This window comes from Macaca fascicularis, chromosome X, assembly GCF_037993035.2.
Source record: "Macaca fascicularis isolate 582-1 chromosome X, T2T-MFA8v1.1".
In the NCBI taxonomy this organism is placed as follows: Eukaryota; Metazoa; Chordata; class Mammalia; order Primates; family Cercopithecidae; genus Macaca; species Macaca fascicularis.
Window position 1 is genome coordinate 48,480,183 of NC_088395.1, and position 26,279 is coordinate 48,506,461.

At 42.6% G+C, this 26,279-nt stretch overlaps 1 protein-coding gene and 1 pseudogene across 1 annotated transcript; one reads left to right on the forward strand and one right to left on the reverse strand.

Moving 5' to 3' along the window:
• Positions 1-1,025: 1,025 nt before the first annotated feature.
• On the reverse strand, positions 1,026-9,375 carry LOC102121259 (protein SSX5-like). The gene is made up of 8 exons (XM_005593759.3): positions 9,311-9,375; positions 8,698-8,833; positions 8,147-8,261; positions 7,510-7,605; positions 5,623-5,672; positions 3,492-3,627; positions 1,911-1,988; positions 1,026-1,144 (listed from the first exon to the last, which is right to left on the reverse strand). Exons 1-8 carry the CDS (start codon positions 9,373-9,375, stop codon positions 1,044-1,046), a joined length of 777 nt encoding a protein of 258 aa, XP_005593816.2. The 3' UTR covers positions 1,026-1,043.
• A 753-nt stretch (positions 9,376-10,128) lies between these two features.
• On the forward strand, positions 10,129-25,412 carry LOC102121629 (ornithine aminotransferase, mitochondrial-like; annotated as a pseudogene).
• The last annotated feature ends 867 nt before the right edge of the window (positions 25,413-26,279 follow it).

Below are 26,279 nucleotides of genomic sequence, written 5' to 3' on the forward strand. Positions count from 1 at the left end.
TTTATTAACTGTCAGAGACTGATACAGGAAAATCGGATGAGGGAAGTACATGATGAACAGGAAACGGAGTGAGCGGGGCTTGAGCAGGATGCACGGCAATGGGAAAAGCAGACGAGAGATGCTTATAGTGGTACTTGGTGTGTGTGTGTGTGTGTGTTTGTGTGTGGTGTGTAAATGTAGAAGAAAAAATCTGAAATTAAACACTCAGAACTGCCCTCAGTAGTCACATCTGGGGAGAGAGGAAGGTAGTGCTGTTCTATGCAGAGAATACCTGACAATACTTGTTTTCTAAGGTAGATGCATGGATACACAAACCGAAATATGCATTAAGTATGTCTTGCTGATCAGTGAAAATGCTAATATCTAACAAAATGGCACACTGCAAGAAACTACAAGGGAAATGCTAACATGGAACGCTTGGCACACTAAGAAAAATGACGCTCAACTTTTCACTGTTGTGAACACTTGCTTTCACTTGCTATACACCTGATGACAAGGGGTCCGCCGCCATGCTCATGTTTGTGAAAGGTCACCAAGGTCTGCTTCTCATCATGGGCATGTGTCATATCCCTGAGGCTGAGGCAAAAAGAGAGAAGGAAAGTAAGTGGCAGTGAGTTCCCACAGCGTGACAACTCAATCTCAAGTCCTCCTGACTTGCAGACCCTGCACACTCCGATTCTGCCCTACCTCAGGACCTGCACACGCCTTCCACGGTTCCTTGAAGTGAACCATCTGCTCATGCCACAGTGACCTCCTCACTTGTTTTATCCATTCCAAGGCTAGAGGAAAGTGTGGCCCGTGTATCAGGGCTGACCTCCGGTTTGGGATCCCACAGCATCCTGGGTAAGGAGCATCCCTGGATATAAAGGGTAGGGAGTAGAAAGACCATGGGAAATCTCATCATTCAGCCTCAATGCTGTACCCTAGAAAATTATGAGAAGGGAATGATTTGGGGGACAAGTGATAAGATGGGATACCAGTACCATAACAGAATAGCACATCTGCAGGGATGTGGGGAATGAATCCAAGGTTCACTTAGGGAGTTACTCTTCATCTTCCTCAGCGTCGCTGATCTCTTCATAAATCACCAGCTGCTTTCTCTCACGCAGTCTGTGGGTCCAGGCATGTTTCCCCCTTTTGGGTCCTATGATGGAGAAGAGTTGGAAGATGAGGGTTGGGTAGGCTGGAGAGTGTTAGGCTCTGTTTACTCAAAAAACAGGAGATGCCTCCCCGCTCCCAAGTGCCCATGGGCCTTCTTTATCCAGGTTTTCACATTCTCTGGCTTAGAGAGGCTGAAACCTTAGACCCACACTAATACAGGCCAAATGCCAATTGAAGTTTTAGCTTCTGGCTCCTTCCCTTGTCAGGCTTAGATTCCCAACCTCTTCACTTATAGGAACATTCACCCATACCTCCTTTCATTCAGCACATATTTATTAAGACCACACAGGCATACCTTGTTTTATCGCACCTCATTTTCATAGTGCTTCACAGATACTGTAATTTTTTTTTAAATTCTCACCAATTTTACACTTTTCCATTATTATTATATCTATTATGTGATCTGTCATCAGTGAGCTTTGATATTATTACTGCAATTGTTTTTACTGTTTTTTAGTCTTTTAAAATAATTTTTGTTTTTTATTTTTGTGGGTCCACAGTAGGTGTATATACTTATGGGGTACATGAGATGCTTTGATACAGGCATGCCATGCGTAATAATCGCATCATGGAAAATCGAGTATACATCCCCTCAACCATTTATCCTTGGTTACAAACAATCCATTTACACTCTTTTAGTTTTTTTTAATGTACAATTAAGTTATTATTGACTATAGTCACCCTCTTGTTTGTAATAGTTTTGGGGGTAACAGGAACTGTACCCATAGACGATGATAAACTTAATCGACCAATGTTGTGTGTGTTCTGACTGCTCCACCAGTGAGCTGTCCCGGGTCTCTCTTCCTCTTCTTGGGCCTCCCTATTTCCTGAGACACAGGAATACTGAAATTAGGACAGTGAACAATCCTACAATGGCCCCGAAATGTTCAAGTGAAAGGAAGAGTTGCATGTCTCTCACTTTAAATCAGAAGCTAGAAATGGCTAAGCTGAGTGAGGAAGGCATGCTGAAAGCCAAGACAGGCTGAAAGCTCGGCCTCTTGCACCAAACAGCCAAGCCGTGAATGCAAAGGAAAAGTTCTTGAAGGAAATAGTAATACTAATACTCCAGTGAACACATGAATAACCAAGCAAAACAACCTTACTGCTGAAATAGAGGAAGTCTGAGTGGTCAGGATAGAAGGTGAAACCAGCCACAACATTCTCTTAAGCCAAAGTCGAATTCAGAACAAGACCCAAACTCTCTTTAAGTCCGTGAAAGTTGAGAGAGGTGAAGAAGCAGCAGGAGACACGTGTGAAGCTAGCAGAGGTTGGTTCATGAGGTTTAAGGAAAGAAGCCGTCTCCATAACATAAAAGTGCAAGGTGAAGCAGCAAACCCTGATGGAGAAGCTGCAGCAAGTTATCTGGAAGATCTAGCTAAGATCACTGTTGAAGGTGGCTACACTAAACAACAGATTTTCAATGTAGATAAAATAGCCTTCCATTGGAAGGTGATGCCATACAGGACTTTCATAGCTACAGAGGATTGATTCCAACTTTGAAAGAAGTTCTACTGTGGGTAAAATGTTATCCAATAGCATTACATACTACAGAGAAATACTTCATGAAAGGGAGAGCTAATCTATGTGGCATATTTCATTGTTGTGTTCTTTTAAGAAACTGCCACAGACACTCCAAGCTTCAGCAACCACCACCTTGATCAGCCAGCAGCCATCACCACCGAGGCAAGACCCTCCCTCCACCAGCAAAAAGAGTGTGACTCACTGGAGACTCAGAAGATTGTTAGCATTTTTAACAATGAATTATTTTAAAATTAAGGTATATACATTTTTAGACATAATGCTGTTGCACACTTAGTAGACTACACTATAGTAGAAACAATGTTTTTATGCACTACCAAACCAAAAAAAAGAAAAGTCTGTGACTCACTTTATTGCAGTGGTCTGGAACCAAACCAGCAATATCTCTGAAGTACATCTATATTGGGTATCAGGCACTGAGCTAAGTATGATATGATCCTAGGTAATCACAGATAGAATTGCTTGAGCACCTTTCACGTCATCAGGCCTTCTAGATTTAATTTAATGCCTCCAAACAACTTATGAACTATGATTATTTCCATCTTATGGACTAGGTATCTGGAGCTGAGAAAATCTGAAAGACTTACCCCAAGTCACGTGGTTTTTTCTATGGGTGACAACTCAAGTCTGTGCCTCTGGAAGTCATGTCTAACATCTCATCTGGAGCTGGGCGAGCTCCTCAGCCCAACCTGGACCCAGGCTTGTCTGGGATCCATGCCACACACCCAGTCCCCACACCTGAACATAGCCAGGGAAGCCAGAGGGGTTGTTCCCGAATTGCTTCCTCTTACCAGATGTTGCGTTAATCTTCTCAGAGGTACTTGGTTTTCCCAAGGGGCACAACTGTTTTCCATTGTTTTGTGAGCCAGATGCTTCTGACATTCCCTTCGAATCATTTCCTTCCTCTGCTGGCATCTTGGGCATGATCTTTATAATGTGAAGGTTACAGATAAACAGTATCAGTGACATTTCTATAGTGCTTTTGAGCTTACAAAGCATTTTCCCATGCATTAACTTAATTAATGCTCTCAACAACACTGGGAGAGTTACATAGGCCTAAATTAGAAGAAACCTGGGAGGTTAGATGGGAAAGGAATGGCCTATGTGAATATGGTTTCCAGAGCTAGAATGCTTATCTTCACACTCTTTTAGGACTGACATTCTTGCAAACAGCAAAATTCTCCATGTAATTGAGAGTGTCATATACAGAAGATTTGAAGAAGAATAGCATTCTAAGAATTCACAAGGTCTACAAAAGGAAGAGCTTCTGTAAAATACAAGGGATCCCATATAAGCTTGTAGATAGCTGCTGGGAGAGTATATGTAAAAACATAGAGAAGGGACAAAAAACTGCTGGGAAAGATAGTGTGGGGAGATGAATACAGGAAAGGGAGAAGGAAAGAAATGGTTTGCTGAAATTAATCTAAGCAGCAAAGAAAGCAGTACCAGATATGGCATACCACCCCACAGAGGCACCAACATTGAATGTGGAATTCAGTGAAGTGGTACCCATACCAATTCTGCTTGCATTGGAATGTGTCACTGACCAACAACCTTAAGCTACTTTTTTTTCTTTCTTTTTTTTTTTTTTTTTTTTTTTTTCTAAGACGGAGTCATGCTCTGTTGCCAGGCTGGGGTGCAGTGGCATGATATCAACTCACTGCAACATCTGACTCCTACGTTTAAGCGATTCTCCTGCCTCAGCCTCCAGAGTAGCTGAGACTACAGGCAGGAGCTACCACACCCTGCTAAGTTTTGTATTTTTAGTAGAGACATGGTTTCATCATGTTGGGCAGGATGGTCTTGATCTCTTGACCTCGTGATCCGCCCACCTCGGCCTCCCAAAGTGCTGGGATTACAGTCTTGAGCCACTGTGCCTGGCTCTTAAGCTACTTTTTATTCAACTTCCTCACTTATGAAATAGTGAACAATACATGTAAAATAGGCTACGGGAAAGTCCTCTCTGAGCTTGTAAACACTGTTTAAATGTAGTAATAATAACAACTAATACCTTTCATGATCCTTCTTTGAATTCAGTCTACACACTGGCCACCCAACTCCCAGATCCCTATACCCTCTAACCCAGAGTTGAATCTGCAGTTGTAGGGTCACTCATTCAGGGGCCTCCGAGAGATCACTGGGCTGGGATGGGGGCTTCCCGGATGCTCCAGGTACAGACAAGGCCCTCAAGGAGCTCACAGTAAGGAAGGGCCAACAGTCAAAGCGATTCCTAAGCCATGCAGATGGCCCCAGTAACACAGCAGAGACCAGCTGGTCCTTCCTGTTACAAGAGTGAGTGTCTCAATGGAAGCTCCAGCAGGCGCTATGAGGTAAAGCCCTAGTGAGCAACATCCAAACTTCATAAAAAAATGCAAACATGAATGAGTTTTAAATGGTTTGGAGCTCTGGATTAGACTACCACTGCCACTGCACCTCAGGAACATTCATTAACATCTCTGTACCACGACAGCCTCATTTTATTATTATGTCGCTGATAACTAGGATCTATAACATGAACTATGATTCTTTACTTCCATTGCATGGACCAGGAATCTGGAGCTGAGAGGACTTAGAAGATTTGCACCAAGTCACATGGCTTTTATACGGATGACAACCGAAGTGTGTGACTCTTTATTATTTGGAGATAATAATAGAAACATCATAGAGGTCTTCTTATGGATTAAATAAATGAATCCATGTGAACTGTTTAAAATACTATCTGGCATCACTATGAAAACAAAAGAAGTATTAAGGATCACAACTCTTAGTATTATCAAGCTGTTGATGCTACATCAGTTGTTGTGATAGACATGGGGAGAAGGAGGCAGTGAAGGCATTTTTGATATTCTCCCACTCTTACCAGTGTTCGCATCCGTGGAGGGACAAAGGTTCTCTGGTCCTTCAGATTTGAGAGATACTCACCTTCAGGAAGATTCCCTGGAGCCTGCCGAAAGTCATCTGAGGACATTCAACTGAAAGAGAATACATCAGAATTTTTCTTTGTTGGTAAAGATTTCCAAACTCTAGAGAGACTTCTGTCGCATGAGGGCATTCTGCAGCAGAGGGTTTTCCATCCACTCATTGTTGAGGAGTTATGTGAGATTTGCTTCTGAATTATGTTCAGTCCTGGTTGGTGCATTTATCTGTGGCATCAGTTCAGAATTTTCCATCTCATGGTTTATCAAATGGGGGTTAAACCCCATCACAGTCTCATCTTATTTCATTACATATCTTTCACTTTTTCCCAAATAACTAAATTGATTGTTTGGGAATCTGAACTGTATTCACTCAAGATGTGCAACAACTGAAAATCATTGTACACTTGAAATGGGTGAATCTTATGGTATGTCAATTAAGCTCTTAAATGTGTGATGAACTATGGATGATTTAGTCCAGTGGCTCTGAAATATTTTCAGTATAAAGACACTCCTTTAATGTCAAAAACTTGGCAGATACTCAAGCACTGGATTTTCAGATCTCTTATAGTGATGGTGGGAGGTGGTAGAATCTGGCCTGTTTAGTTGGGGTCTATTGGAGACAGTTTGGACATTCTGACCTTGTCTTATAACTGTGTTTTCAGAACAGAAGAGCAAGTAAACACATATGTCCCCTTTATATTCCTGAAATGTACAAAGATTTCTACCCAATAACCTGTCGTTTTATCACCCCATGTTATCTCTCCTCACTGACAAGTGGGAAAGCTCTCTGTGTGTTGGATGAGGGATCACTCTTTCAAACTCACCTCCGAGCTCATCACAAAGAATCAGGGTTCTTTGGGAATGAGAAGACTATTTGGTTTTGATAAAATACAGAGAAACAGCAGCCTTTTTTACATAATGTGTTCATCACCCCTACTACTAAGATACCTATCCAATACCTACATGCTGTTAATGAAACAAACTCGGGGAGTCTTTGCAGATCTACAGTTTTAACATTTGCTTTCTTTTTTTTTTTTTTTCACTTGTAACATTTTCTTAACTGTCCTTTGATTCATTAACAGTGCTTAGGAAGAGCAACATGTCCTTTAAAAACGAAATATTTCAAACACACAGAAAAGTATGGGGAATAATATTGAGGCCAGTCGGATCTCAACATTACCCCACAGCTATGTTAGGTCTGATTTATTAATTCAGAATATTAGAAATACTACAAACAGACCGGGAGTGGTAGCTCACACTTGTATTCCCAGCACTTTGGGAAGCTGAGTCGGGTGGATCACCTGAGGTCAGGAAGTTTGAGACCAGCCTGGTCAACATGATGAAACTCCGCCTCTACCAAAAATTTAAAAATTAGCTGGGTGTGGTGGCGGGCGCCTGTAACCTCAGCTACTCCAGAGGCTGAGGCAGGAGAATCACTTGAACCCGGGAGGTGAAATTTGGAGTGAGCTGAGATTGCCTTATTGCACTCTAGCCTGGTCGACAAGAGCGAAACTCCATCTCAAAAACAAAAACAAACAAAACACACTATCAACAAGTCACAGCTGAAGCTGTCTGTGCAGCACTCACCAATCGCTGCCCTCCCTCCTTCTCCACTTACAGCCAGTCACCTTAATTTGATGTCTTTTTATTCACATTCATGCTTGTATACATTTACTACTTACTTATTTTCCATAAAAATAAATATTCTTGTTTTGCATGTTTTAAAATTTTATATGAATGGCCTCTGTAGTTAACTTTCTGTATGCATTTTGTTTTCACTCAGCCCTGATGTGTATGAGGGAACAAATGTCTGAGGATCTTTCCCGGGTAGCTGAGCTGAAAAGCAGTTGGACTTGAGGAGACCCTTTCCAGCCCCTTCCCATCTACTCACCCTGATTCCCGCGGTTACAGTCATTATCAGAATCATTCCCCTGGAAGTCTGTGGCCTGTTTATTACGCATGAAAGGTGGGAGGGTTACCTTGAAACCTAGAAAGAAGCCAAATGTTTATTCCTTAAGAGACAAGCTTAGGCCTGGCACAGTGGCTCATGTCTGTAGTACCAGCACTTTGGGAGGCTGAGGCTGGAGGATTGTTTGAGGCCAGGAATTCGAGGCTGCAGTGAGCTATGATTGCACTACTGCACTCTAGCCTAGGTGACAGACTGAGACTCTGACTCAAAAAAGAATAAAAAGAAAAAGAAAGATACAAGCCGAGAGAAGGTAGGGGTCAGTGTGTGTGGGGTGGGGATGGAGGGAGTTGCCGGGATGCCACAGAGACCGTTGGGCTCATCAGAAAAGACGCCCATGGGAGAGAAACGTGCAGGATCCAGGTACGAGCTCCACTGTGGCCAGCCCCTGCCCTCAGCCCTGACAGGACACAGAAGAGCAGAGCACTCAGAAGCTGCCTTGCGATTTTCCCTGCACAAAAGGAAAATGTGGGGTACTTTCTGCAGCCTAAGAAGTAGGCAAAGCAGGAAAAGGGATGCTCATATGTCCCCAGACTTGTCTGTACCTAGAACTTTCTGTTACCTAGTTTAGTCATGGCCTCATACTTTCTCTTCATGTACACACAGATGATTTTCTCCGAGTATTTCATCTTTTCCCACTCTTTCTTAGAGAAGTATTTGGCAATATCATCAAAGGGCTAGAAAAAAAAAAAAGAAATTTTGGCAGTGACTCAGCTAGGCATGTCTGCCATTCAGATTGAGCCACTTCCTGTGTGCTGGATCTCGGAAGTAGGGATGATATACCATTCTGGCTGATGCCATGGCTAACTGACAGAACATGGGGGACCTTCCCTAGCTTCTCCCCTGCCACACAGTAGGGCTTTAACGCTGCTGGCTGGCTCTCTTCCCACCTTCCAGAATGAACTGAAATTCACTAAATGTAGTGCATGGTCACAGACTTGTCTCCAGGGATGCTAGGTGATGACAGAGCAAGGATGGGAAACTCACAAGGGTCCAGATCTCCTCCAAGTCCCTGCTTCTTGTCCCCATTATCTCTGTCTTCCCCTCCTCAGAAACCTAGTCATCCCACACTGTCCCCTGGGCCACTACTCTGCCCCCTCCAGGTCACCTCACCTTTTGTATCTTCTCTGGTATTTGAGCACCAACCCTAGGTCTCCTTGCAAAGGCGTCGTCTCCGTTTATGGTACTGGGAGCAGTCTGACCTGCAAGAGAAACTGCCTGAGTCTTTCCAGCCGCAGGACCTTTGGTCCTGTGGAGGGAGAAATCAGTGAAGGCCGGCCACACTTAGTCACCTGGAATCAGGTGCTGCATTTCTCCGTCCAGGGCTTATCTGTCCCTGAGTAAGAACATGGGGAGAAGTGAGATGAAAACAGGGAGCCAAGGGTCTCTGGGAGAAGTATTGATTTGGGATGACAGGTTTCTTATGGGCAAGGCAGCCTTGAGTCTTTGAGAGGGGTTTGGCTACTGTTGTTAGTAGTTTTCCTGGGGGCTAGGCTTACCCTAAAAGATGTACAGACCCTTGTTGGGGAGGCAGGGATGTGACTGTGTAATTTTATTCAGTGGGGACATTCTGACACCCCCACTCAATAAATAAAGGAAGGGAAGTGAGTCCCAGAGATAACATGGTCTCTCTGGTGATGGATCTGATCAGGCAGAGGGATGGGGGATTCTGTTCTGTTGAAGAGAAATGAGCATCACTACAATGAACGTGTTTAGAGGCTATTACTGGGTGATTTGTAAATTATTAGAAGGAAGAGAGCTGGAATTTCTGAGACTGTAAGAGCCCGCCATCACTTAGAGAGAATGTGGGGCGTTTCAAGATGCATCAATCAGCCAGGCGCAGTGGCTCACGCCTGTAATCCTAGCACTTTGGGAGGCCAAGGCGTGCAGATCGCTTGAGCCCAGGAGGTCGAGACCGGGCTGGGAAACATAGCAAAACTCCCGTATCTACGAAAAATACAAAAAGTTAGCCGGGGGTTGGGGAGCAGGTCTGTACCATTCCAGCACTTTGGAAGGCCGAGGTGGCGGATCGCCTGAGCCCAGGAGCTTGAGACCAGGCCCGCAAACACAGTGAAACCATCTCTACTAAAAAAAAAAAAAAAAAAAAAAATTAGCAGAAGCTGGGTGGTGCGCCCCTGTGGTCCCAAGGCCTAGGCAAGAGGATCACATCAGCCCAGCATGAAAGATTTTAGTGAGCTTCTATTCTTTTTTTTTTTTTTCAGACAGGGTCTAGCTCTGTTGCCAGGCTGGGGTACGCTGGCGTGATCATGGCTCACTGCAACCTCCGCCTCGTGGGTTCAAGCGATCCACCAGCTGTGGCTTCCAAAAGTGCAGGGATTACAAGCATAAGCCACCGCACCCAGCCCAAATTTCTTAAGTTACTACAGAGTTTCTAGGAAAAATCCCATACCTGAAAAAGTTAGAAACTGACAGGAAGGATTTGAGATGGCGACCTGCTTCATATACACTCCTTATTAAAACTAGATAACAAACGCACCACGGAGGAGGAGAGGGGTAGGAAGAATGAAAAAAGAAAATCAGCGCATGCTTACTCTGATTTTGGAAGAATCGAGAGAATCAGAGCGTGTGTCCTCTGAGTGTGGAAGAAACGAAAGAGAGAGAAAGTCAGAGCATGCGTACTCTGAACTGAAAGTAGCCAATCCCAGGGGATGCTTTCGGCGGGAAAATGAGAGTCTCCACCCTCACCTTGAGCAGGTTCTGCCCCTGGAGCCTGGACTGATAAAAGCCACATCAGCTTCGCTTATTCCGCCTACTATTCTGACTTCTGATTGGCCAGATGGAGTTCACTAACTGCCCTGATTGGTCCATCATCCTTGGGCAGTGACATTGCACAATAATGTCTCATCCTCCAGCCACACTTTGTCACCACTGCAACAAAGTGGGTGGTCCTCAGGAGTCGTCAGGAGATTTTGATCTCTCTGAAGACCGTCCCTGGATCTTGGGTTAAAAATCTGTATTCTAATCTGAACCATGGGAAGAAAAAAATAGTCATCTGTGATTTTTCTGCTTGAAAGACACAGTGTTTTCCAAACTAGCACATTTGGGAGGTTTGCTGTACTTAGTTGTGGCGTTCATCCTTCAGTGGCTTCTATATCTGTTGCAACTCAGAAAACAGTCCAAGGCTCTCCAACCTCTGATTACATTTTTGAAAGGGAATCTAAGTGTGGTGCGCACAATTACCATCCTTTACCTGTAGCCCTGGCGAGAGAAAACTGTATTTACTTATGGGATGTGATTGTGGTGTTGTTTACATCTGCCTTGGCCAATCCTCCCGCCTCGTTCTTGGGACTACAGGCGTAAACCATCCCACCCCCACTAATATTTTTTATTTTTTGATTTTTTAATAGAGATGGTTTCGCTGTGTTGGCCAGATTGGTCTCGACGTCCTGGGCTCAAGCGATCCTCCCACCTTGGCCTCAGGACTAAGGGCATTCACCACCCTGCCCATGCTTTTTTTTTTTTTTTTTTAGTAGTAGAAACCAGGTTTTGCTATGTTGGCCAGGCCGGCATCAAGCTCCTGTGCTCAAGGGATCCTCCCGCCTTGGCCTCAGGACTACAGGCATGCACCACCCTGCCCAAGCAATTTTTTGTTTTGTTTTGTTTCATGTTAGTAGAAACCGGGTTTCGCTATGTTGCCCAGGCTGGCCTCAATCTCTTGGGCTCAAATGATGCTTCCACTTCAGCCTCAGGACTACAGGCATGTGCCATTCTGCCTTGCTCATTTTTATTTATTTATTTATTCATTCATTCATTCATTCATTCATTCATTCATTTTTTAGGAGAGACAGGCTTTTGCTTTGTTGGCCAGGCTGGTATCGACCTCCTGGGCTCAAGCAATCCTCCCACCTTGGCCTGAGAACTACACGGGTGAGCCACCCCACCCATGCTTTTTTGTTGTTGTTCTTGTTGTTAGTAGAAATGGGGTTTCGCTATGTTGGCCAGGCTGCCCTCGACCTCCTGGGCTCAAGCAATCCTCCCGCCTCGGCCTTGTGACTACAGGCTCACACCACCCTGCCCCTACTAATATTTTTAATTTTTCTATTAGAGATAATTTCGCTATGTTGTCCAGGCTGGTCACTACCTTCTGGGCCCAAGTGATCCTCCCGCCTCGGACTGGGGACTACAGGCATGCACCACCCTGCCTTTTGCTATTTTTCCCAGGCTGGTCTTGACCTCCTGGGCTCGCTCAATAATTTGATCCCGGGAAATGGAGGTTGCATTGAGCTGAGAGCACAGCACTGCACTCCAGCTTGGGCGACAGAGCAAGACTGAAAAAAGAGAAAGAAAGAGAGAAAGAGAGAGAGAAAGAGAGAGAGAGAGAGAGAAAGAGAGAAAGAGAAGAAAGAAAAGAAAGAAAAACGAAAGGAGGGAGGGAGGGAGGGAGGGAGGACGGAAGGAAGGAAGACCAGCTGAATCTCCATAAGAACAGTGAGCTTAGTGGTATTTTTCACTTACCCTCGTCCCATCTCATGCTCCCAGCTTGGTTCTGTTCATTGCTGATGAAATACAGATAGGATTGGCCAGAACCGGTAGATGGCTGGCTGTTGATCATGAAAATGTCAGACCTGATACAGTCCTTGGAAAGGCCCTTTCTGGGGGCTGATACTCTGTGTCTGCAGTGCTGTGGGACAATGGCATAATGCTGATCATTAAGCCAGGGGAACATGGGTCCACACATGGTGACAATCCACTAGGCTGCTGAATGGCCATTGCAGCCCTCGAGGTTTTAGAAGAAGAAAATCTTGCTGAAAATGCAGGGAAAAAAATGGGTATTATCTTGAGTAATGAACCCATGAAGCTACCTTCTGATGTTGTAACTGCCATAAGAGGAACAGAATTCTTTTTTTTTTTTTTTTTTTTTTTTTGAGTCAGAGGTTCACTCTGGTTGCCCAGGATGGATTGCAATGGTGCGATCTCGGCTCACTGCAACCTCTGCCTCCTGGGTTCTAGCGATTTTTCTCCCTCAGCCTCCTGAGTAGCTGGGATGACAGGCATGCACCACTATGTCCAGCTAATTTTTGTATTTTTATTAGAGACAGGGTTTCGCCATGTTGGCCAGGCTGGTCTCAAACTCCTGACCTCAGGTGATCCACCTGCCTTGGCCTCCCAAAGTGTTGTGAGACATTGTGCCCGGGAGGAAAAGAATTATTAAATGCTATTGCTATTAAAGAAACCAATGACTGTGATGCTTGGAAGGTGTGTCTACGACTTCGAGTTTATGGACTTCTGGCCAAGCCCACCCATGGTGACATCATCAGGTTTCACCTCTGCTGATGTTCATGCAGGATGAGATTCAAGAGTCCAGTGAAATCATTAACAAGACCATCTTGTCATGCAGAGGGTAGCAGCTGTTTTCAGTGGTCCCTGGAGCCTGCTGGAGACAGGTGGTCCTGTAAAAGCTCTGCTCTTAATGCGGGCACATTCCACTCCCATGTGTCTTCAAAACCTTTTTGGGGAATGTATGTTTTTTCAGTTGATACATAATAGAACAACGTTTATGAACCTGCCATTTGCTTTGTAATGTAAGAGAATGTAATGGCATCTATATTCAGTGAAAGTGTTTTGATGTGCATGTGTACTTTCTAAGGTGAAATGCATCTATATATACAGACAGCCTTTAAATCACACCTTTCAGTATACTTTATATATGTTTTCATACTTTCCTTGCTGGTGTAAAGGTTTTGTATTTGAAAAAGTTATCTCTAGTGTATTACATAAAAGGCTTCACCTCATAAAGTCAAATCATTGATATCATTGAATTTTAGGAAGAATCAATGGTTAAGCATATATAAAATATATATATATAATACTAGCTTTTTTGTTTTGTTTAGTTTTTGTTTTTGTTTTTGTTTTGAGACGGAATCTCGCTCTGTCGCCCAGATTGGAGTGCAGTGGCTCGATCTCGGCTCATTGCAAGCTCCATCTCCTGGGTTCACACCATTCTCCTGCCTCAGCCTCCCCAGTCCCCAGCTGGGACTACAGATGCCCACCACAACGCCTGGCCAGTTTTTTGTATCTTTAGTAGAGATGAGGTTTCACCATGTTAGCCAGGATGGTCTCAATCTCCTGACCTCGTGATCCGTCCGCCTCAACCTCCCAAAGTGTTGGGATTACAGGCGTGAGCCACAGCACCCGGCCTATAAAATGCTAATATTAAGTAAACTTTATACTGGCCAACACCAGGATATATTCTATGGATGTCATTATTTTGAATAAGAATTAGTGTTTAACATTCCTAAACTGTTTTGAGTGCTTGATTATAATTTGTAAAAAATAATGTTTATTTTTAATATTTCTTTACATTTTAAACAAAGCTTATATTTCAGAAAATAAAAAAAAGATACAGAACATGGCCAGGTGCAGTGGTTCATGCTTGTAATCCCAGTACTTTGGGAGGCCTAGGTGGGCAGATCACTTGAGGTCAGGAGTTTGAGACCAGCCTGGCCAACATGGAGAAACCCCATCTCTACTAAAAATACAAAAATTAGCCGGGCATGGTGGCACCTGCCTGTAGTCCCAGGTACATGGGAGGCTGAGACAAGAGAACAGCTCAAACCCGAGAGGCAGAGGTTGCAGTGAGCAGAGATTGTGCCACTGCACTACAGCTTAGGTGACAGAGTGAGAATCCCTCTCGGGGGGAAAATAAAAAAGGTACAGTACATTTTCATCACCGCAATGCTGTCCCTTATACTACTGTTTTTCATTTCCGCAATTTTGTCTTTTCTACAATGCTATACAAGTGAAACCTTATAGTATATAACGTTTTATGGGCTTATTTCACTCAGCATAATTCCATGGAGATTCTCCAAGATATTGATATTTGTGTGTCAACAGTTTGTTGTTGTTGTTGTTGTTGTTGTTGTTGTTGTTGTTGTTGTTGAGACAGAGTCTCACTCTGTCACCCAGGCTGGAATGCAGTGTCTCAGCTCACTGCAACCTCCGCCTCCCAGGTTCAAGTGATTTTCCAGCCTCAGCCTCCTGAGTAGCTGTGACTATGGGTGCGCGCCACCACGCCCGGGTAATTTTTGTATTAGTAGTAAAGACAGGGTTTCAACATACTGGCAAGGCGGGTCTTGAACTCCTGACGTCATGATCCGCCAGCCTCGACCTCCCAAAGTGCTGTGATAACAGGGTGAGCCACTGTGCCCTGCCAATAGTTCATTTTTATTACTGAGTAGTATTCCAGAGGATGGATGTACCACAGTTTGAGCATTCACTTATGGTAGGACATATTGATTATTTCCAGCTATTGGCTATTACAAGTAAAGTTGCTATGAACAATTATGTACAAGCTACTGGATGGGCATAAATTTTAATTTCTCTGAAGTGTAATTGTTGAATTGTAAGGTCATTGCATTGTTTAGTTTTATAAGAAACTACCAAACTGCTTTCCAGAGTGTCTGTAAGATTTTACCTTCCTAGCAGCACTTAATGAGGTGTTCAGTTTCTCTGCATCCTCGTTACCATTTGGTGTTGTCACTATGTCTTTTATTTTAGCTATTGTAATAAGTGTGTAGTGATACCTCATCGTTGTCTTAATTTGCATCTAGTGAAGCAAATGAATGTTGAACATCTTTTCATGTGCTTGTTTGCTTGTTTCCTCTTCAGTGAAATGTATCCTTTCATGATTTTCTAATTGGATTATTTGTTTGTATTTTTTACCATTGAGGTTTTTATTATTTTTTTTCTTGAGACAGAGTCTTGCTCTGTTACCCAGGCTGGAGTGCAATGGCATGATCTTGGCTCACTCCAACCTCCGCCTCCCAGGTTAAAGTGATTCTCGTGCCTCAGCCTCCCGAGTAGCTGGCATTACAGGCACGCATCATCATGCCTGTCTAATTTTTGTATTTTTAGTAGAGATGGGTTTTTGCCATGTTGCCCAGGCTGGTCGTGAACTCCTGGGCTCAAGGGATCTGCCCTCCGTCCACCTCGACCTTTCAAAGTGCTGGGATTACAAGTGTGAGCCACCACGCCTAGCCTATCATCAAGTTTTGAGAGTACCATACGTATCCATTACATATTCTGGATGTGAGTCCTTTATTGGATATGTGGTTTGCAAACTTTTTCTCTCAGATCATACCTTATTTTTTCATCCTTTTTACAAGATTTCTTGCATAGCAGTTTTAAATTGGATGAAATCTAATTTATATTTTTCCTTATGTATTATACTTTTTGAACCATTCACTATGCCCTAGATCTCAGACGTTTCTCCTATATTTTCTTGTAAAAGTTTTTTTTTTAGTTTTTTATTTTATTTTATTTTATTTATTTATTTATTTATTTATTTATTGAGATGGAGTCTCGCTCTGTTGCCCAGGATGGAGTGCACTGGTAGGATCTCGGCTCACTGCAAGCTCCACCTCCCAAGTTCACGCCATTCTCCTGCCTCAGCCTCCCAAGTAGCTGGGACTACAGGCACCTGCCACTACGCCGGGCTAACTTGTTTGTATTTTTGGTAGAGACGGAGTTTCACCATTTTAACCAGGATGGTCTGGATCTCCTGACCTCGTGATCCGGCCACCTTGGCCTGCCAAAGTGCTGGGATTACAGGCATGAACCACCGTGCCCGGCCTTTTTTAGTTTTATATTTTAGATTTAAATCTATGATCCACTTGACTTACTTTTTTGTATAAAGGTATGAACATTAAGACTTTCTGTTGTTATTGTTGTTGTTGCCTATGGCTCTCCAACTGCTCCAGCACCATTTGTGAAGCAGATGATCCTTCCTTATTTTTGTCTCTTAGTAAAAAATCAGTGTGGGGCTACTTCTAGGATCTCTATTTTGTTACAGTGATCTATGTGTCTATTCTTCTTCCAATAGTATATAGTCTTGATTCCTGTAGCTATATAAGAAGTATTGAAATATGGTAGAGCCATTCCTCCCACCTTATTCTTCTTTTTCAAAAATTGTCTTAGCTATATAAATATTTTTTGAGATGGAGTCTCACTTGGGTCACCCAAGTTGGAGATCAGTGGGGTGATCCCGGCTCACTGCAACCTCCGCCTCCCAGGTTTAAGTGATTCTCCCGCCTCAGCTTCCCAAGTAGCTGGGATTTCAGGTGCACGCCACAACACCCAGCTAATTTTTGTATTTTTAGTAGAGACAGGGTTTTGCCATGTTGGCCAGGCTGGTCTTGAACTCCTGACCTCAAGTGATCTGCCCATCTCAGCCTCCCAAAGTGCTGGGAATACAGGCGTGAGCCACCGGGCCCAGTGTTGTCTTAGCCATTGACAATTTGTTACAGCAACAACCAAAAATGAATACACATAGAAACAGATTAATTAGTGAAACAAAATAGAAATTCAAGAAACAGGCTAATTTATATACAAACTTCAGCATGCATTTCCAAACAATGGGCAAAAGATGGGATGTATAAAAACAGATTGTTGGCAAGTGTCTATCCATCTGGAAAAATAAACATTAAATCCTTACTTTCAACCACATAAAATAATAAATTCTAAAAATTCAGAGACTTAAATGTGAAAACATGAAGTCATAAAGAACTAGATGAAATTTTAGGAAAATATTACAGTGTAAGACATCTTGAGTTGGCATAGACACTTCCTGACATTACACCAAGGCTATAAACAATGAATCTGACATATTTAAAGATGTAAAAATTAAAGTATCTTCTAAGTCAAAAGACACCATAAAAAACTGTTTAAAAAAGCAAATTTTAGGCCAGGCGCGGTGACTCATGCCTGTAATCCCAGTACTTTGGGAGGCCAAGGCGGGCAGATCATGAGGTCAGCAGATCAAGACCATCCTGGCTACCACAGTGAAACCCCGTCTCTACTAAAAATACAAAACATTAGCCAGGTGTGGTGGTGGGCACCTGTAGTCCCAGCTGCTCAGGAGGCTGAGGCAGGAGAATGGTGTGAACCTGGGAGGTGGAGCTTGCAGTGAGCCGAGATCGCACCGCTGCACTCCATCCTGGGCAACAGAGTGAGACTCTGTCTCAAAAAAAAAAAAAAAAAAAAAGGCAAATTTTGGGGAAAATGAAGGATCCCCAATAAATTAACAGTAACCATCTCTAATATATAACAAAGCTTTTCCATATCAATAAGAGAAACTGGAACAACCCAGTGAAAAAATGTGTTCAGGCATGGCACTACTTCACCGTATAGCAGAAAAGGATTACGAAATAGAAAGTATGAAAGGAAAATAATAAAGGAAATGGAGAAGAGATCCCAGAACTTTCAACGTTCATCCATAGAAGATCCAGAGGTAAAAAATAGAAAGACTGGGTCAGGTGCAGTGGCTCATGCCTGTTATTCCAGCACTTTGCGAGGCCAAGGCAGGCAGATTACCTGAGGTCAAGAGTTTGAGACCAGCCTGTCCAACATGGTGAAACCCCATCTCTACCAAAAATACAAAAATTAGCCCAGTGTGGTGGTGGGTGCCTGAAATCGCAGCTACTTGGGGAGGCTGAGACAGGAGAATCACTTGAGCCCAGGAAGCAGATATTGCAGTGAGCTGAGGTCCTGCCACTGCACTCCAACCTCAGGGTCAGAGCAGAACTCCATCTCAAAAATGAAAAAAAAAAAATAGACTGGAGAGAAGGCACTAGTTGAAGAAATAATGTCCTAGAATTTTCTCAACTGAACAAAGACATGAATCTTCAAACTGAAAAGAGCCACTTGGTTCTGAACCTGATTAACACACATGTGCACACACACCTGCAGGCACACAAGCCCACACACACACACCCCCTCGGAGTAAAATTTCTAGGATAAAGATAAAATCCAGAAAGGTCCCAGAGAGAAAAAGAGAAGAGAGAATGCAATGGAGAAGTTTTTCAAGGGGCTGATTTAAAATAACTTTGGGCCAGGCACAGTGGCTCATGCATGTAGTCCCAGCACTTTGGGCACCAAGAACGGATGCTCACTTGAGCTCAGGAGTTTGAGACCAGCCTGGCCAACAAGGCGAAACTCATCTCTACAAAAAATACAAGTAACCAGGTGTGGTGCCACGTGCCTGTAGTCCCAGCTACTTGGGAGGCTAAGGCAGGAGAATTGCTTGAGTCCAGGAGGTGGAGATTGTAGTGAGCCGAGATTGTGCCACTGCATTCTAGCCTGGGTGACAGAGCCAGGCACTGTCTCAAAAAAAAACAAAACAAGAACAAGCAACAAAAAAAGTTGAGCCTAGATATCTATATACAGCCAGGATAATTCAGAATGAGGGGAAAATATTCCAGAAAATTCATGACGCATATACCCTTCAGAAATAATCATTGGTATACAGTTCTATGAGAAGGGAAAACTAAATTTAGGAGGAAGGAGGTGATTTCAGTAAGCAATGGTGAGGAGAAAAATAGTAAAATTTATTGAAAAGTATAAATTCAGATTGTAAATTTTAAAAATTACAGTCTTGAACTAAAATTCTCGGTATTATAAACTTGGAAGATAGGAGCAGGGACAGGAAAGAAAAGAGAAGTTCTTTTGGTGTTCAAGGAATGGATACAGATGTTAATGAATGAGAGAATGTGGTGGTGCATGCCTGTAACCCGAGCTACTCAGGAGGCTGGAGCAGGAGAATCACTTGAACCTGGGAGGTGGAGGTTGCAGTGAGGTGAGATCACAGCATTGCACTCCAGCCTGGAAAACAAGAGTGAAATTCTGTAAAAAATAAAAAAATTTTTTTTAAATAATAAAATCTTTTTTAAAAGGCCAGGCACAGTGGCTCACGCCTGTAATCCCAGCACTTTGAGAGGCCGAGGCAGGTGGATCACTTGAGGTCAGGAGTTCGAGACCAGCCTGGCCAACAAGGAGAAACCCCGTCTCTACTAAAAACAAAAAAATTAGCCTGGCACAGCATCACATGCCTGTGGTTGCAGCTACTCAAGAGTCTGAGGCAGTAGAATTGCTTGGACTCAGGAGACACAGGTTCAATAAACCAAGATTGCGCCACTGCACTCCAGACTGGGCAACAGAGGAAGACTCTGTCTTAAATAAATAAACAAATAAATAAATAAATACGAAACCTATTGGATACATTGGATATGAAAACATTAACTGCTCAAATAAATAATTCAGCAGAATAGGTTGGATGTTAAAACTGGTATAGTTGAAAAAGCAATTACTGAGCTGAGGAAATGCGTCTAAAGAATTCATAAAAGTAATCAGTAATGGATAGAGAAGAAGTAAAAGAAAGAAAAATTAATAGGGAGGATAGAAGAATAAATGTCAAAACACATCTAATAGTAGTCTTGTAAGAAGAGAATATAGTTATTAAAAAGGAGAGTGTACTTAAATAAGTAATCAATGAGAATTTCTCAGATTTAAAAAAATGACTTAAGAATTAAAGATGTTATAGTACACACACACACAGGAACAGTGAAATGTAAAATTGTGAAAGACAAAAATTATTTTTTAAATGATCAGAGAGAAATAGCAGGTTACTTACAGAGGAAAAATAATTAAACTGACATCGGATCTCTCAAATACCACACTGGAGGCAAGGATACAATGGTGTAATAACTCCAAGATGTTGAAAAAAATGATTTTTTTTTGAGACAGAGTCTCACATTGTCACCCAGGCAGGAGTGCAGTGGCGTGATCTCGGCTCACTGCAACCTCTGCCTCCTGGGTTCAAGCAAATCTCCTGCCTCAGCCTCCTGAGTAGCTGGGGCTACAGGTGCACACCACCACACCCAGCTAATTTTTGTACTTTTAGTAGAGATGGTGGTTTGCTGTGTTGGCCAGGATGGTCTGGAACTCCTGACCTCAGGTTTTCTGCCCGCCTTGGCCTCCCAAAGTGCTGGGATTACATGCATAAGCCACTGCGCCCGACGAAAGAAAGGAATTTTTATATCGGGTGAAGTAAAGACAATGTCAGGCATATGACTTCAGGAGATTGAAGACACAGGGAAATGTTAAAGCAAACAAGTATGTATTGCACTTATTAGAGACTGTAAGGAAGGGTCAGCTGCAGTGGCTCATGCCTGTAATCCCAGCACTTTGGGAGCCCAAGGCAAGAGGATTCATCGAGCCCAGAAATTCAAGACCAGTCTGGGCAACATGGCGAAACCCCAACTCTACAGAAAATACAAAAATTAGATGGGCATATCAAGTTCCTCGGTCTGTAGAGAGTTAAAAAAAAAAAAAAAAAAAAAAACCTGGGTATGGTGGTACACACCTGTAGTCTCAGCTACTCGGGAGGCTGGGGCAGGAAGATTGCTTGGGCTCTGGAGTTTGAGGCTGCAGTGAGCTAGGATTGGGTCACTGCACTCCAGCCTGAGTGACACAGTGAGACTTTGTCTCTGAAAATGAAAAAAAAAAAAAGATCGTAAGGACGATTTTACTCTAGTAAAAGTAAAAGACTACTGTGCTAGGTACAGGGACCACTGCAATGGGGTCTTGCAGCAGGAGAGTGATATTAGGATCGACTTCAACTCCACCAAGGACAAGTGGGGATTTGTAGTCAGGGAGTAGGGTCAGGGAGTCAGAAGATGGGAAATTACTTGGAGGAAACCTCAGGGGCAGGGGGATCCTGGCTAAACGGACTTGACAGGATTTTTGCTGAAACAGGCTAAATGGGCAGAGTCCCTGGATGAAGGACGGAGCCTGAGGTTGGGACCTAGTCAGAAACAGGACTCAGAGGAGCCCGACTTAAGTTTGGTCAAAGGATAGTGTCTGTCTGAAAGCATAAGCAATAAAGTCAACAGCAGTATAATGAATGGATCACAAAGGAGAATTTTTGTGCATTGCTAAGCAGGACTCTGCTTTAATCATTGTAAAAGTTGATTATGGGAAGTGAGCCATTCTTAGTTGATTTTTTGTTTGCTTGGTTTTTTCATTTTGTTTGTTTGTTTTGTTTTTTTGTGTGTGTGTGGTTTTTTTAGATGAAGTCTCCCTGTGTCACCCAGGCTGGAGTGCAGTGCATAATCTCGACTCACTGAAACCTCAGGTTCGTGGGTTGAAGCGATTCTCCTGCCTCAGCCTCCCGAGTAGCTGGGACTACAGTCACGTGCCACCACACCCCACTAATTTTGTATTTTTACTAGAGACAGGGTTTTGCCATGTTTACCAGGCTCGTCTGGAACTGCTGACCTCAAGTCATCTGCCCACCTTGGCCCCCCAAAGTGCTGGGATTTCAGGCGTGCTCCACCACAATCCAGGCATTGAGTCATTCTTGGCATACACAACTATGTCAGAGTTGAGTGATCAGGGGAAAAAGCACTCAGAGCACATTGCACCTGCTCCAAGAATTGAATTTTCCACAAGGCTGGTGGCTGAAACGGCCTGCTGTCACCCTAAAACCACTTTTACGTAGTAACTGCTGAAACAACCTGCAATGACTCTAAGGCTCGTTTTACCTATTGTCCGCACTCACCAATCAGAGCTTCCAGCTCCCAAAAGCTTCTCTGGTGCCAATGGACTTGCTTTAAAAAATATAGGTAACATTTCTATTTCTAATAAAACTCTCAACTTTCTCTTTGTTCTTTGGACATACCAAAGACCAGTCAGTTTGTGTCTATGATTCTCAAATAAAATGTTTATAGATTCATGGCATGGCGTGGTGGCTCACCCTGTAATCTCAGCCCTTTGGGAGGCTGAAGCTGGCAGATCACTTGAGCCCAGGCACTCGTGACCAGCCTGGACAATGTTGTGAAACCCTGTCACCACAAAAAAATACAAAAATTAGCTGGATGTGGTGGTGCATGCCTGTAATCCCAGCTATTCCAGAGGCTGAGTCCGGGAGGCAGAGGTTGCAGTGAGCTGAGATTGTGCCACTGCACTCCAGGGTGGGTGACAGAGTGAGACCCTGTCTTAAAACAGAAAACAAAAACAAAAACATAATATAACATCCTTAATATTGTAGTTTAAAAAAAGAGATTCATCTCCATAGTCTTTGATTTTGATATTTGTGGTGTCAGAAGTGGGGTCCAAAGCTGACTCACCTTGGAGACATCAATGACCTCTGGAGCTATGGTGTGAGGTCTGCACACTTGGCCCCCTTAAGCTTTTGCTTTTCTGGTTGCCTCTTTCCCCCCACCCGGTGAGTCTCTCTTGGATCAAACTGTCATTTTCTGGGGGGTTGAGTTCAGTTTTATTTGGGAATTTGTTAGGAAGGGTCTTTCTCTCTCTCCTGGTTTTGAAACCTCCTCTTTTCTTTTCCTTTCTTTTCTTGTCTTGTCTTTTTTCTCTTTTCTTCTTTTTTTGAGACAGTGTTTTGCTCTGTCGCCCAGGCTGCAGTGCAGTGGTGTGATCTGGGCTCGCTGCAACCTTCACCTCCCAGGCTCAAGTGATTCTCGTGCATCGTCCTCCCGAGTAACTGGGATTATAGGCGTGCACCACTACGCCTGGCTAATTTTTGTATTTTTTAGTAGACATGGGGTTTCACCCCGTTAGGCGGGCTGGTCTTGAACTCTTGAGCTCAAGTGACCTGCCCGCCTTGGCCTCCCAAAGTGCTGGGATTACAGGCGTGAGCCACTATACCCAGCCAGAGACCGCCCGTTTAAGAGGGATTTTCTCCCTCCTGGTTATGAGGCCTGGTTACAGAGATTTTTCTGTTAGAGAAGGCTTCTCATGCTTCCTGATAAGTTTGCACTTTATTTTCAGAATCATTTGCATGCTTAGAGTTTAATTTGGCTTTTGTGTATTAGGCATTAAACCGAATCACCTAGATTAATTTATTTACACACAGGCTCTCAAAGTTCAAAGGCATGCCAACATAGCTCCCTCTTTCTGGGACGCCAGCTGGTAATATGTGCCAACATTATGGGGATCATTCATGCAGTCTGTTTTCCTCAAAGTGAACTAAAATAATACAGTCCAAATGAGACTCCTGTCTCGGTATCTTGAGGCTCCAGAACACATTCAAGACTCAAAGACTGCCTCACTGCAAAATACTGTCTAAAGCTAGCTGAGATTTTCTTCTCCAAAGCCTTCCCCTCTCCTTCCTTTACCGCTTCCTCTTTATCCTTCTTTAAGCAAAACTCTTTTCCCAAAACGCCTCAGCTACTCTGGCATACTGACTATTAAAATAAAGACAGTTGAAAAACATCAGATACAAATAAAATCACTGACCTTTGTAGTGTTTCTTAAAAGCAAAAGATGAAATTCCATGTAAAAGATCTCCTTCCTATAGTAAAAGGAAAGACAACACTCTTATCTTCAAGGATGAGGAATTGAGACCAAGAGAACACTATACAAAGCTTATGAGAATACCTCTTATCTTTTGGGCCTCCTCACATAATTCAGTCACATTTTACCGTTAACAATTCTTTGTCTAATTCAACATGTTGGTAACTGACTCAAACTGCTTTACCCAAAATTTGGGTCACCACCTTCATAAGATTACCTATTGAGGAGAAAAATCTTAAATAAAGTTTAGCCTTCTTCCATTTTGTCAGAAATATAATTTAGATCCAATGTCTTTTATAAATTGGTGAGTTTGCATGTTTTACTGTCCCATAATCAAAATTCTAAAATGAAAGCTATCTTTGTTTATGTACGTATCCGTGTTTGGGTGTATTCATACATATGCACATGTGTTATGTTAAATGTGTCAACATGGTAAAATCTGGAATCGTTAGCAAACAATTATTTAAAGAATCCTATTCAGATTGGCTTAAATAGGTGCTCATATAAATATACAGTAATTAACTAAAATGCATTTAGTTCATGCAATTTAATTAAGTCTTTGAAAAATAAGTTGGTTTTAAAATTGTGGGTAAAATAAAATGACAAATGTTTTCAAAATTGTCAGTACACATTTTTGGCTGGGTTTACTGGTTCTATATTTGTCTCTGTTAGATGTTTTAAGGTTATGAAACATAAACCTAACCTAAAAACAGAATGGTCTCTTATGTGCAATTCTTTGATAAGTAAGACTAATTTAATATTGTGGGTGTAATAAAACCACTGTATTTTCTGAGTTATTGGCAAAATACTCATATATTTAAGGTTTTTGCTCAGGTGAACACCTGACATTTACAGGCTATAAAAATGTTTTAACAGGAAAATAACTCGAACTGATGACTAGCTTTATTTATTTATTTATTTATTTATTTATTTATTTAGAGCAGAGTCTCCCTCCATCGCCCAGACTGGAGTGCAGTGGTGCTATCTCGGCTCACTGCAACCTCTGCCTCCCAGGTTCAAGAGGTTCTCCTTTCTCAGCCTCCCAAGTAGCTGGGACTCTAGGCATGCGCCCCCATGCTTGGATACTTTTTGTATTTTTAGTAGAGGTGGGATTTCACTGTGTTGGCCAGGCTGGTCTTGAACTCCTGACCTCAAGTGATCTGCCCTTCTCAGCCTCCCTAAGTGCTGGGATTACAGACGTGAGCCACCACCCCCGGCCGACTAGCTTTGTTCAATATGTCAGTTTTCATAAGTAATCTAGGTATAATTGTTAAAATGAATAAATGAGGTAAATGTGAGATACATGTTTATAAGTGAAATTTTCATGTAATTTGAAATCTTTTTTTCTCTTACTCTTACCATATGAAGATGAAATATTAAAGTTATGTTATGTTAGATTAAGTAATAGGTACTCACTAAATGCCAGGATCATTTCCAGCTAAGAAAACAATGGATCCCCTTGCCTAGGCCTCCCAAAATGCTGGGATTACAGGGGTGAGCCACCATGCCCAGTGAGGAAAAGAAGTATTAAACACTATTGTTATTAAAGAAACCAAAGATCGTGATGCTTGGAAGGTGTTTCTAAGACTCGAGATAATGGACTTCTGGCCAAGCCAACCCATGGTGACATCATCAGGTTTGCGCCTCCACTAGTGATCAAGGAAGAGGAGATTTGAGAGTCCAGTGAAATCATTAACAAGACCATCTTGTCATTCTGAGGGTAGCAGCTGTTTTCAGTGGTCCATGGGAGCTTGACTCCCTGTAAAAGCTTGGCTCTAAATGTAGGCACATTCCACTCCCATGTATCTCCAAAGCCTTTTTGTGGAATATCCATTTTTTTCAGTTGATACATAATAGAACTACGTTTATGAACCTGCCGTTTGCTTTGTAATATAAGTAAGAGAATGTAATGGCATCTATATTCAGTGAAAGCATTTTGATGTGCAAGCGTACTTTTTAAGGTGAAATGCATCTATATATACAGACAGCCTTTAAATCACATCTTTCAGTATACTTTATATATGTTTTTATAATTTCCTTGCTGGTATAAATGTTTTGTATTTGAAAAAGTTATCTCTGGGGTACTACATAAAAGGCTTCACCTTGTAAAGTCAAATCACTTTTATCGTTGAATTTTAGGAAGGATGAATGGTTAGTCATATGTAAAATACCAATATTAAGTAAACTTCATATTGGGCCAATGCCAGAATGTATTCTATGGATGTCATTACTTTGAATTAAGAATTAGTGTTTAAAATTCCTAAGTTGTTTTGAGTGCTTGATTGTAATTTGTGGGAAAAAAATGTTTATTTTAAATATTTCTTTTCTTTAAATTTAAAATAAAGCATATATTTCAGAAGAAAAAAGATACAGAACATGGCAAGGTGCAGTGGTTCATGGCTGTAATCCCAGCACATTGATAGGCCAAGGTAGGCAGATCGCTTGACGTCAGGAGTTTGAGACCAGCCTGCCAACATGGTGAAACCCCATCTCTACTAAAAAAATACAAAACTTAGCCAGGCATGGTGGCACGTGCCTGTAATTCCAGCTACATGGGAGTCTGAGACAGGAGAATGGTTCAAACC

Excerpts from the sequence above, each read along its gene's own strand:
- LOC102121259 (XM_005593759.3), bottom strand. The coding sequence starts at position 9,375 with ATGGCGGGCTCTTACAGTCTCAGAAATTCCAGCTCTCTTCCTTCTAAT. Across the intron at positions 8,262-8,697 it reads TACCAGAGAAGATACAAAAG|CCCTTTGATGATATTGCCAA; the intron begins GTGAGGTGACCT and ends TTTTTTTTCTAG. Across the intron at positions 7,606-8,146 it reads TGAGGCCATGACTAAACTAG|GTTTCAAGGTAACCCTCCCA; the intron begins GTAACAGAAAGT and ends GCTTCTTTCTAG.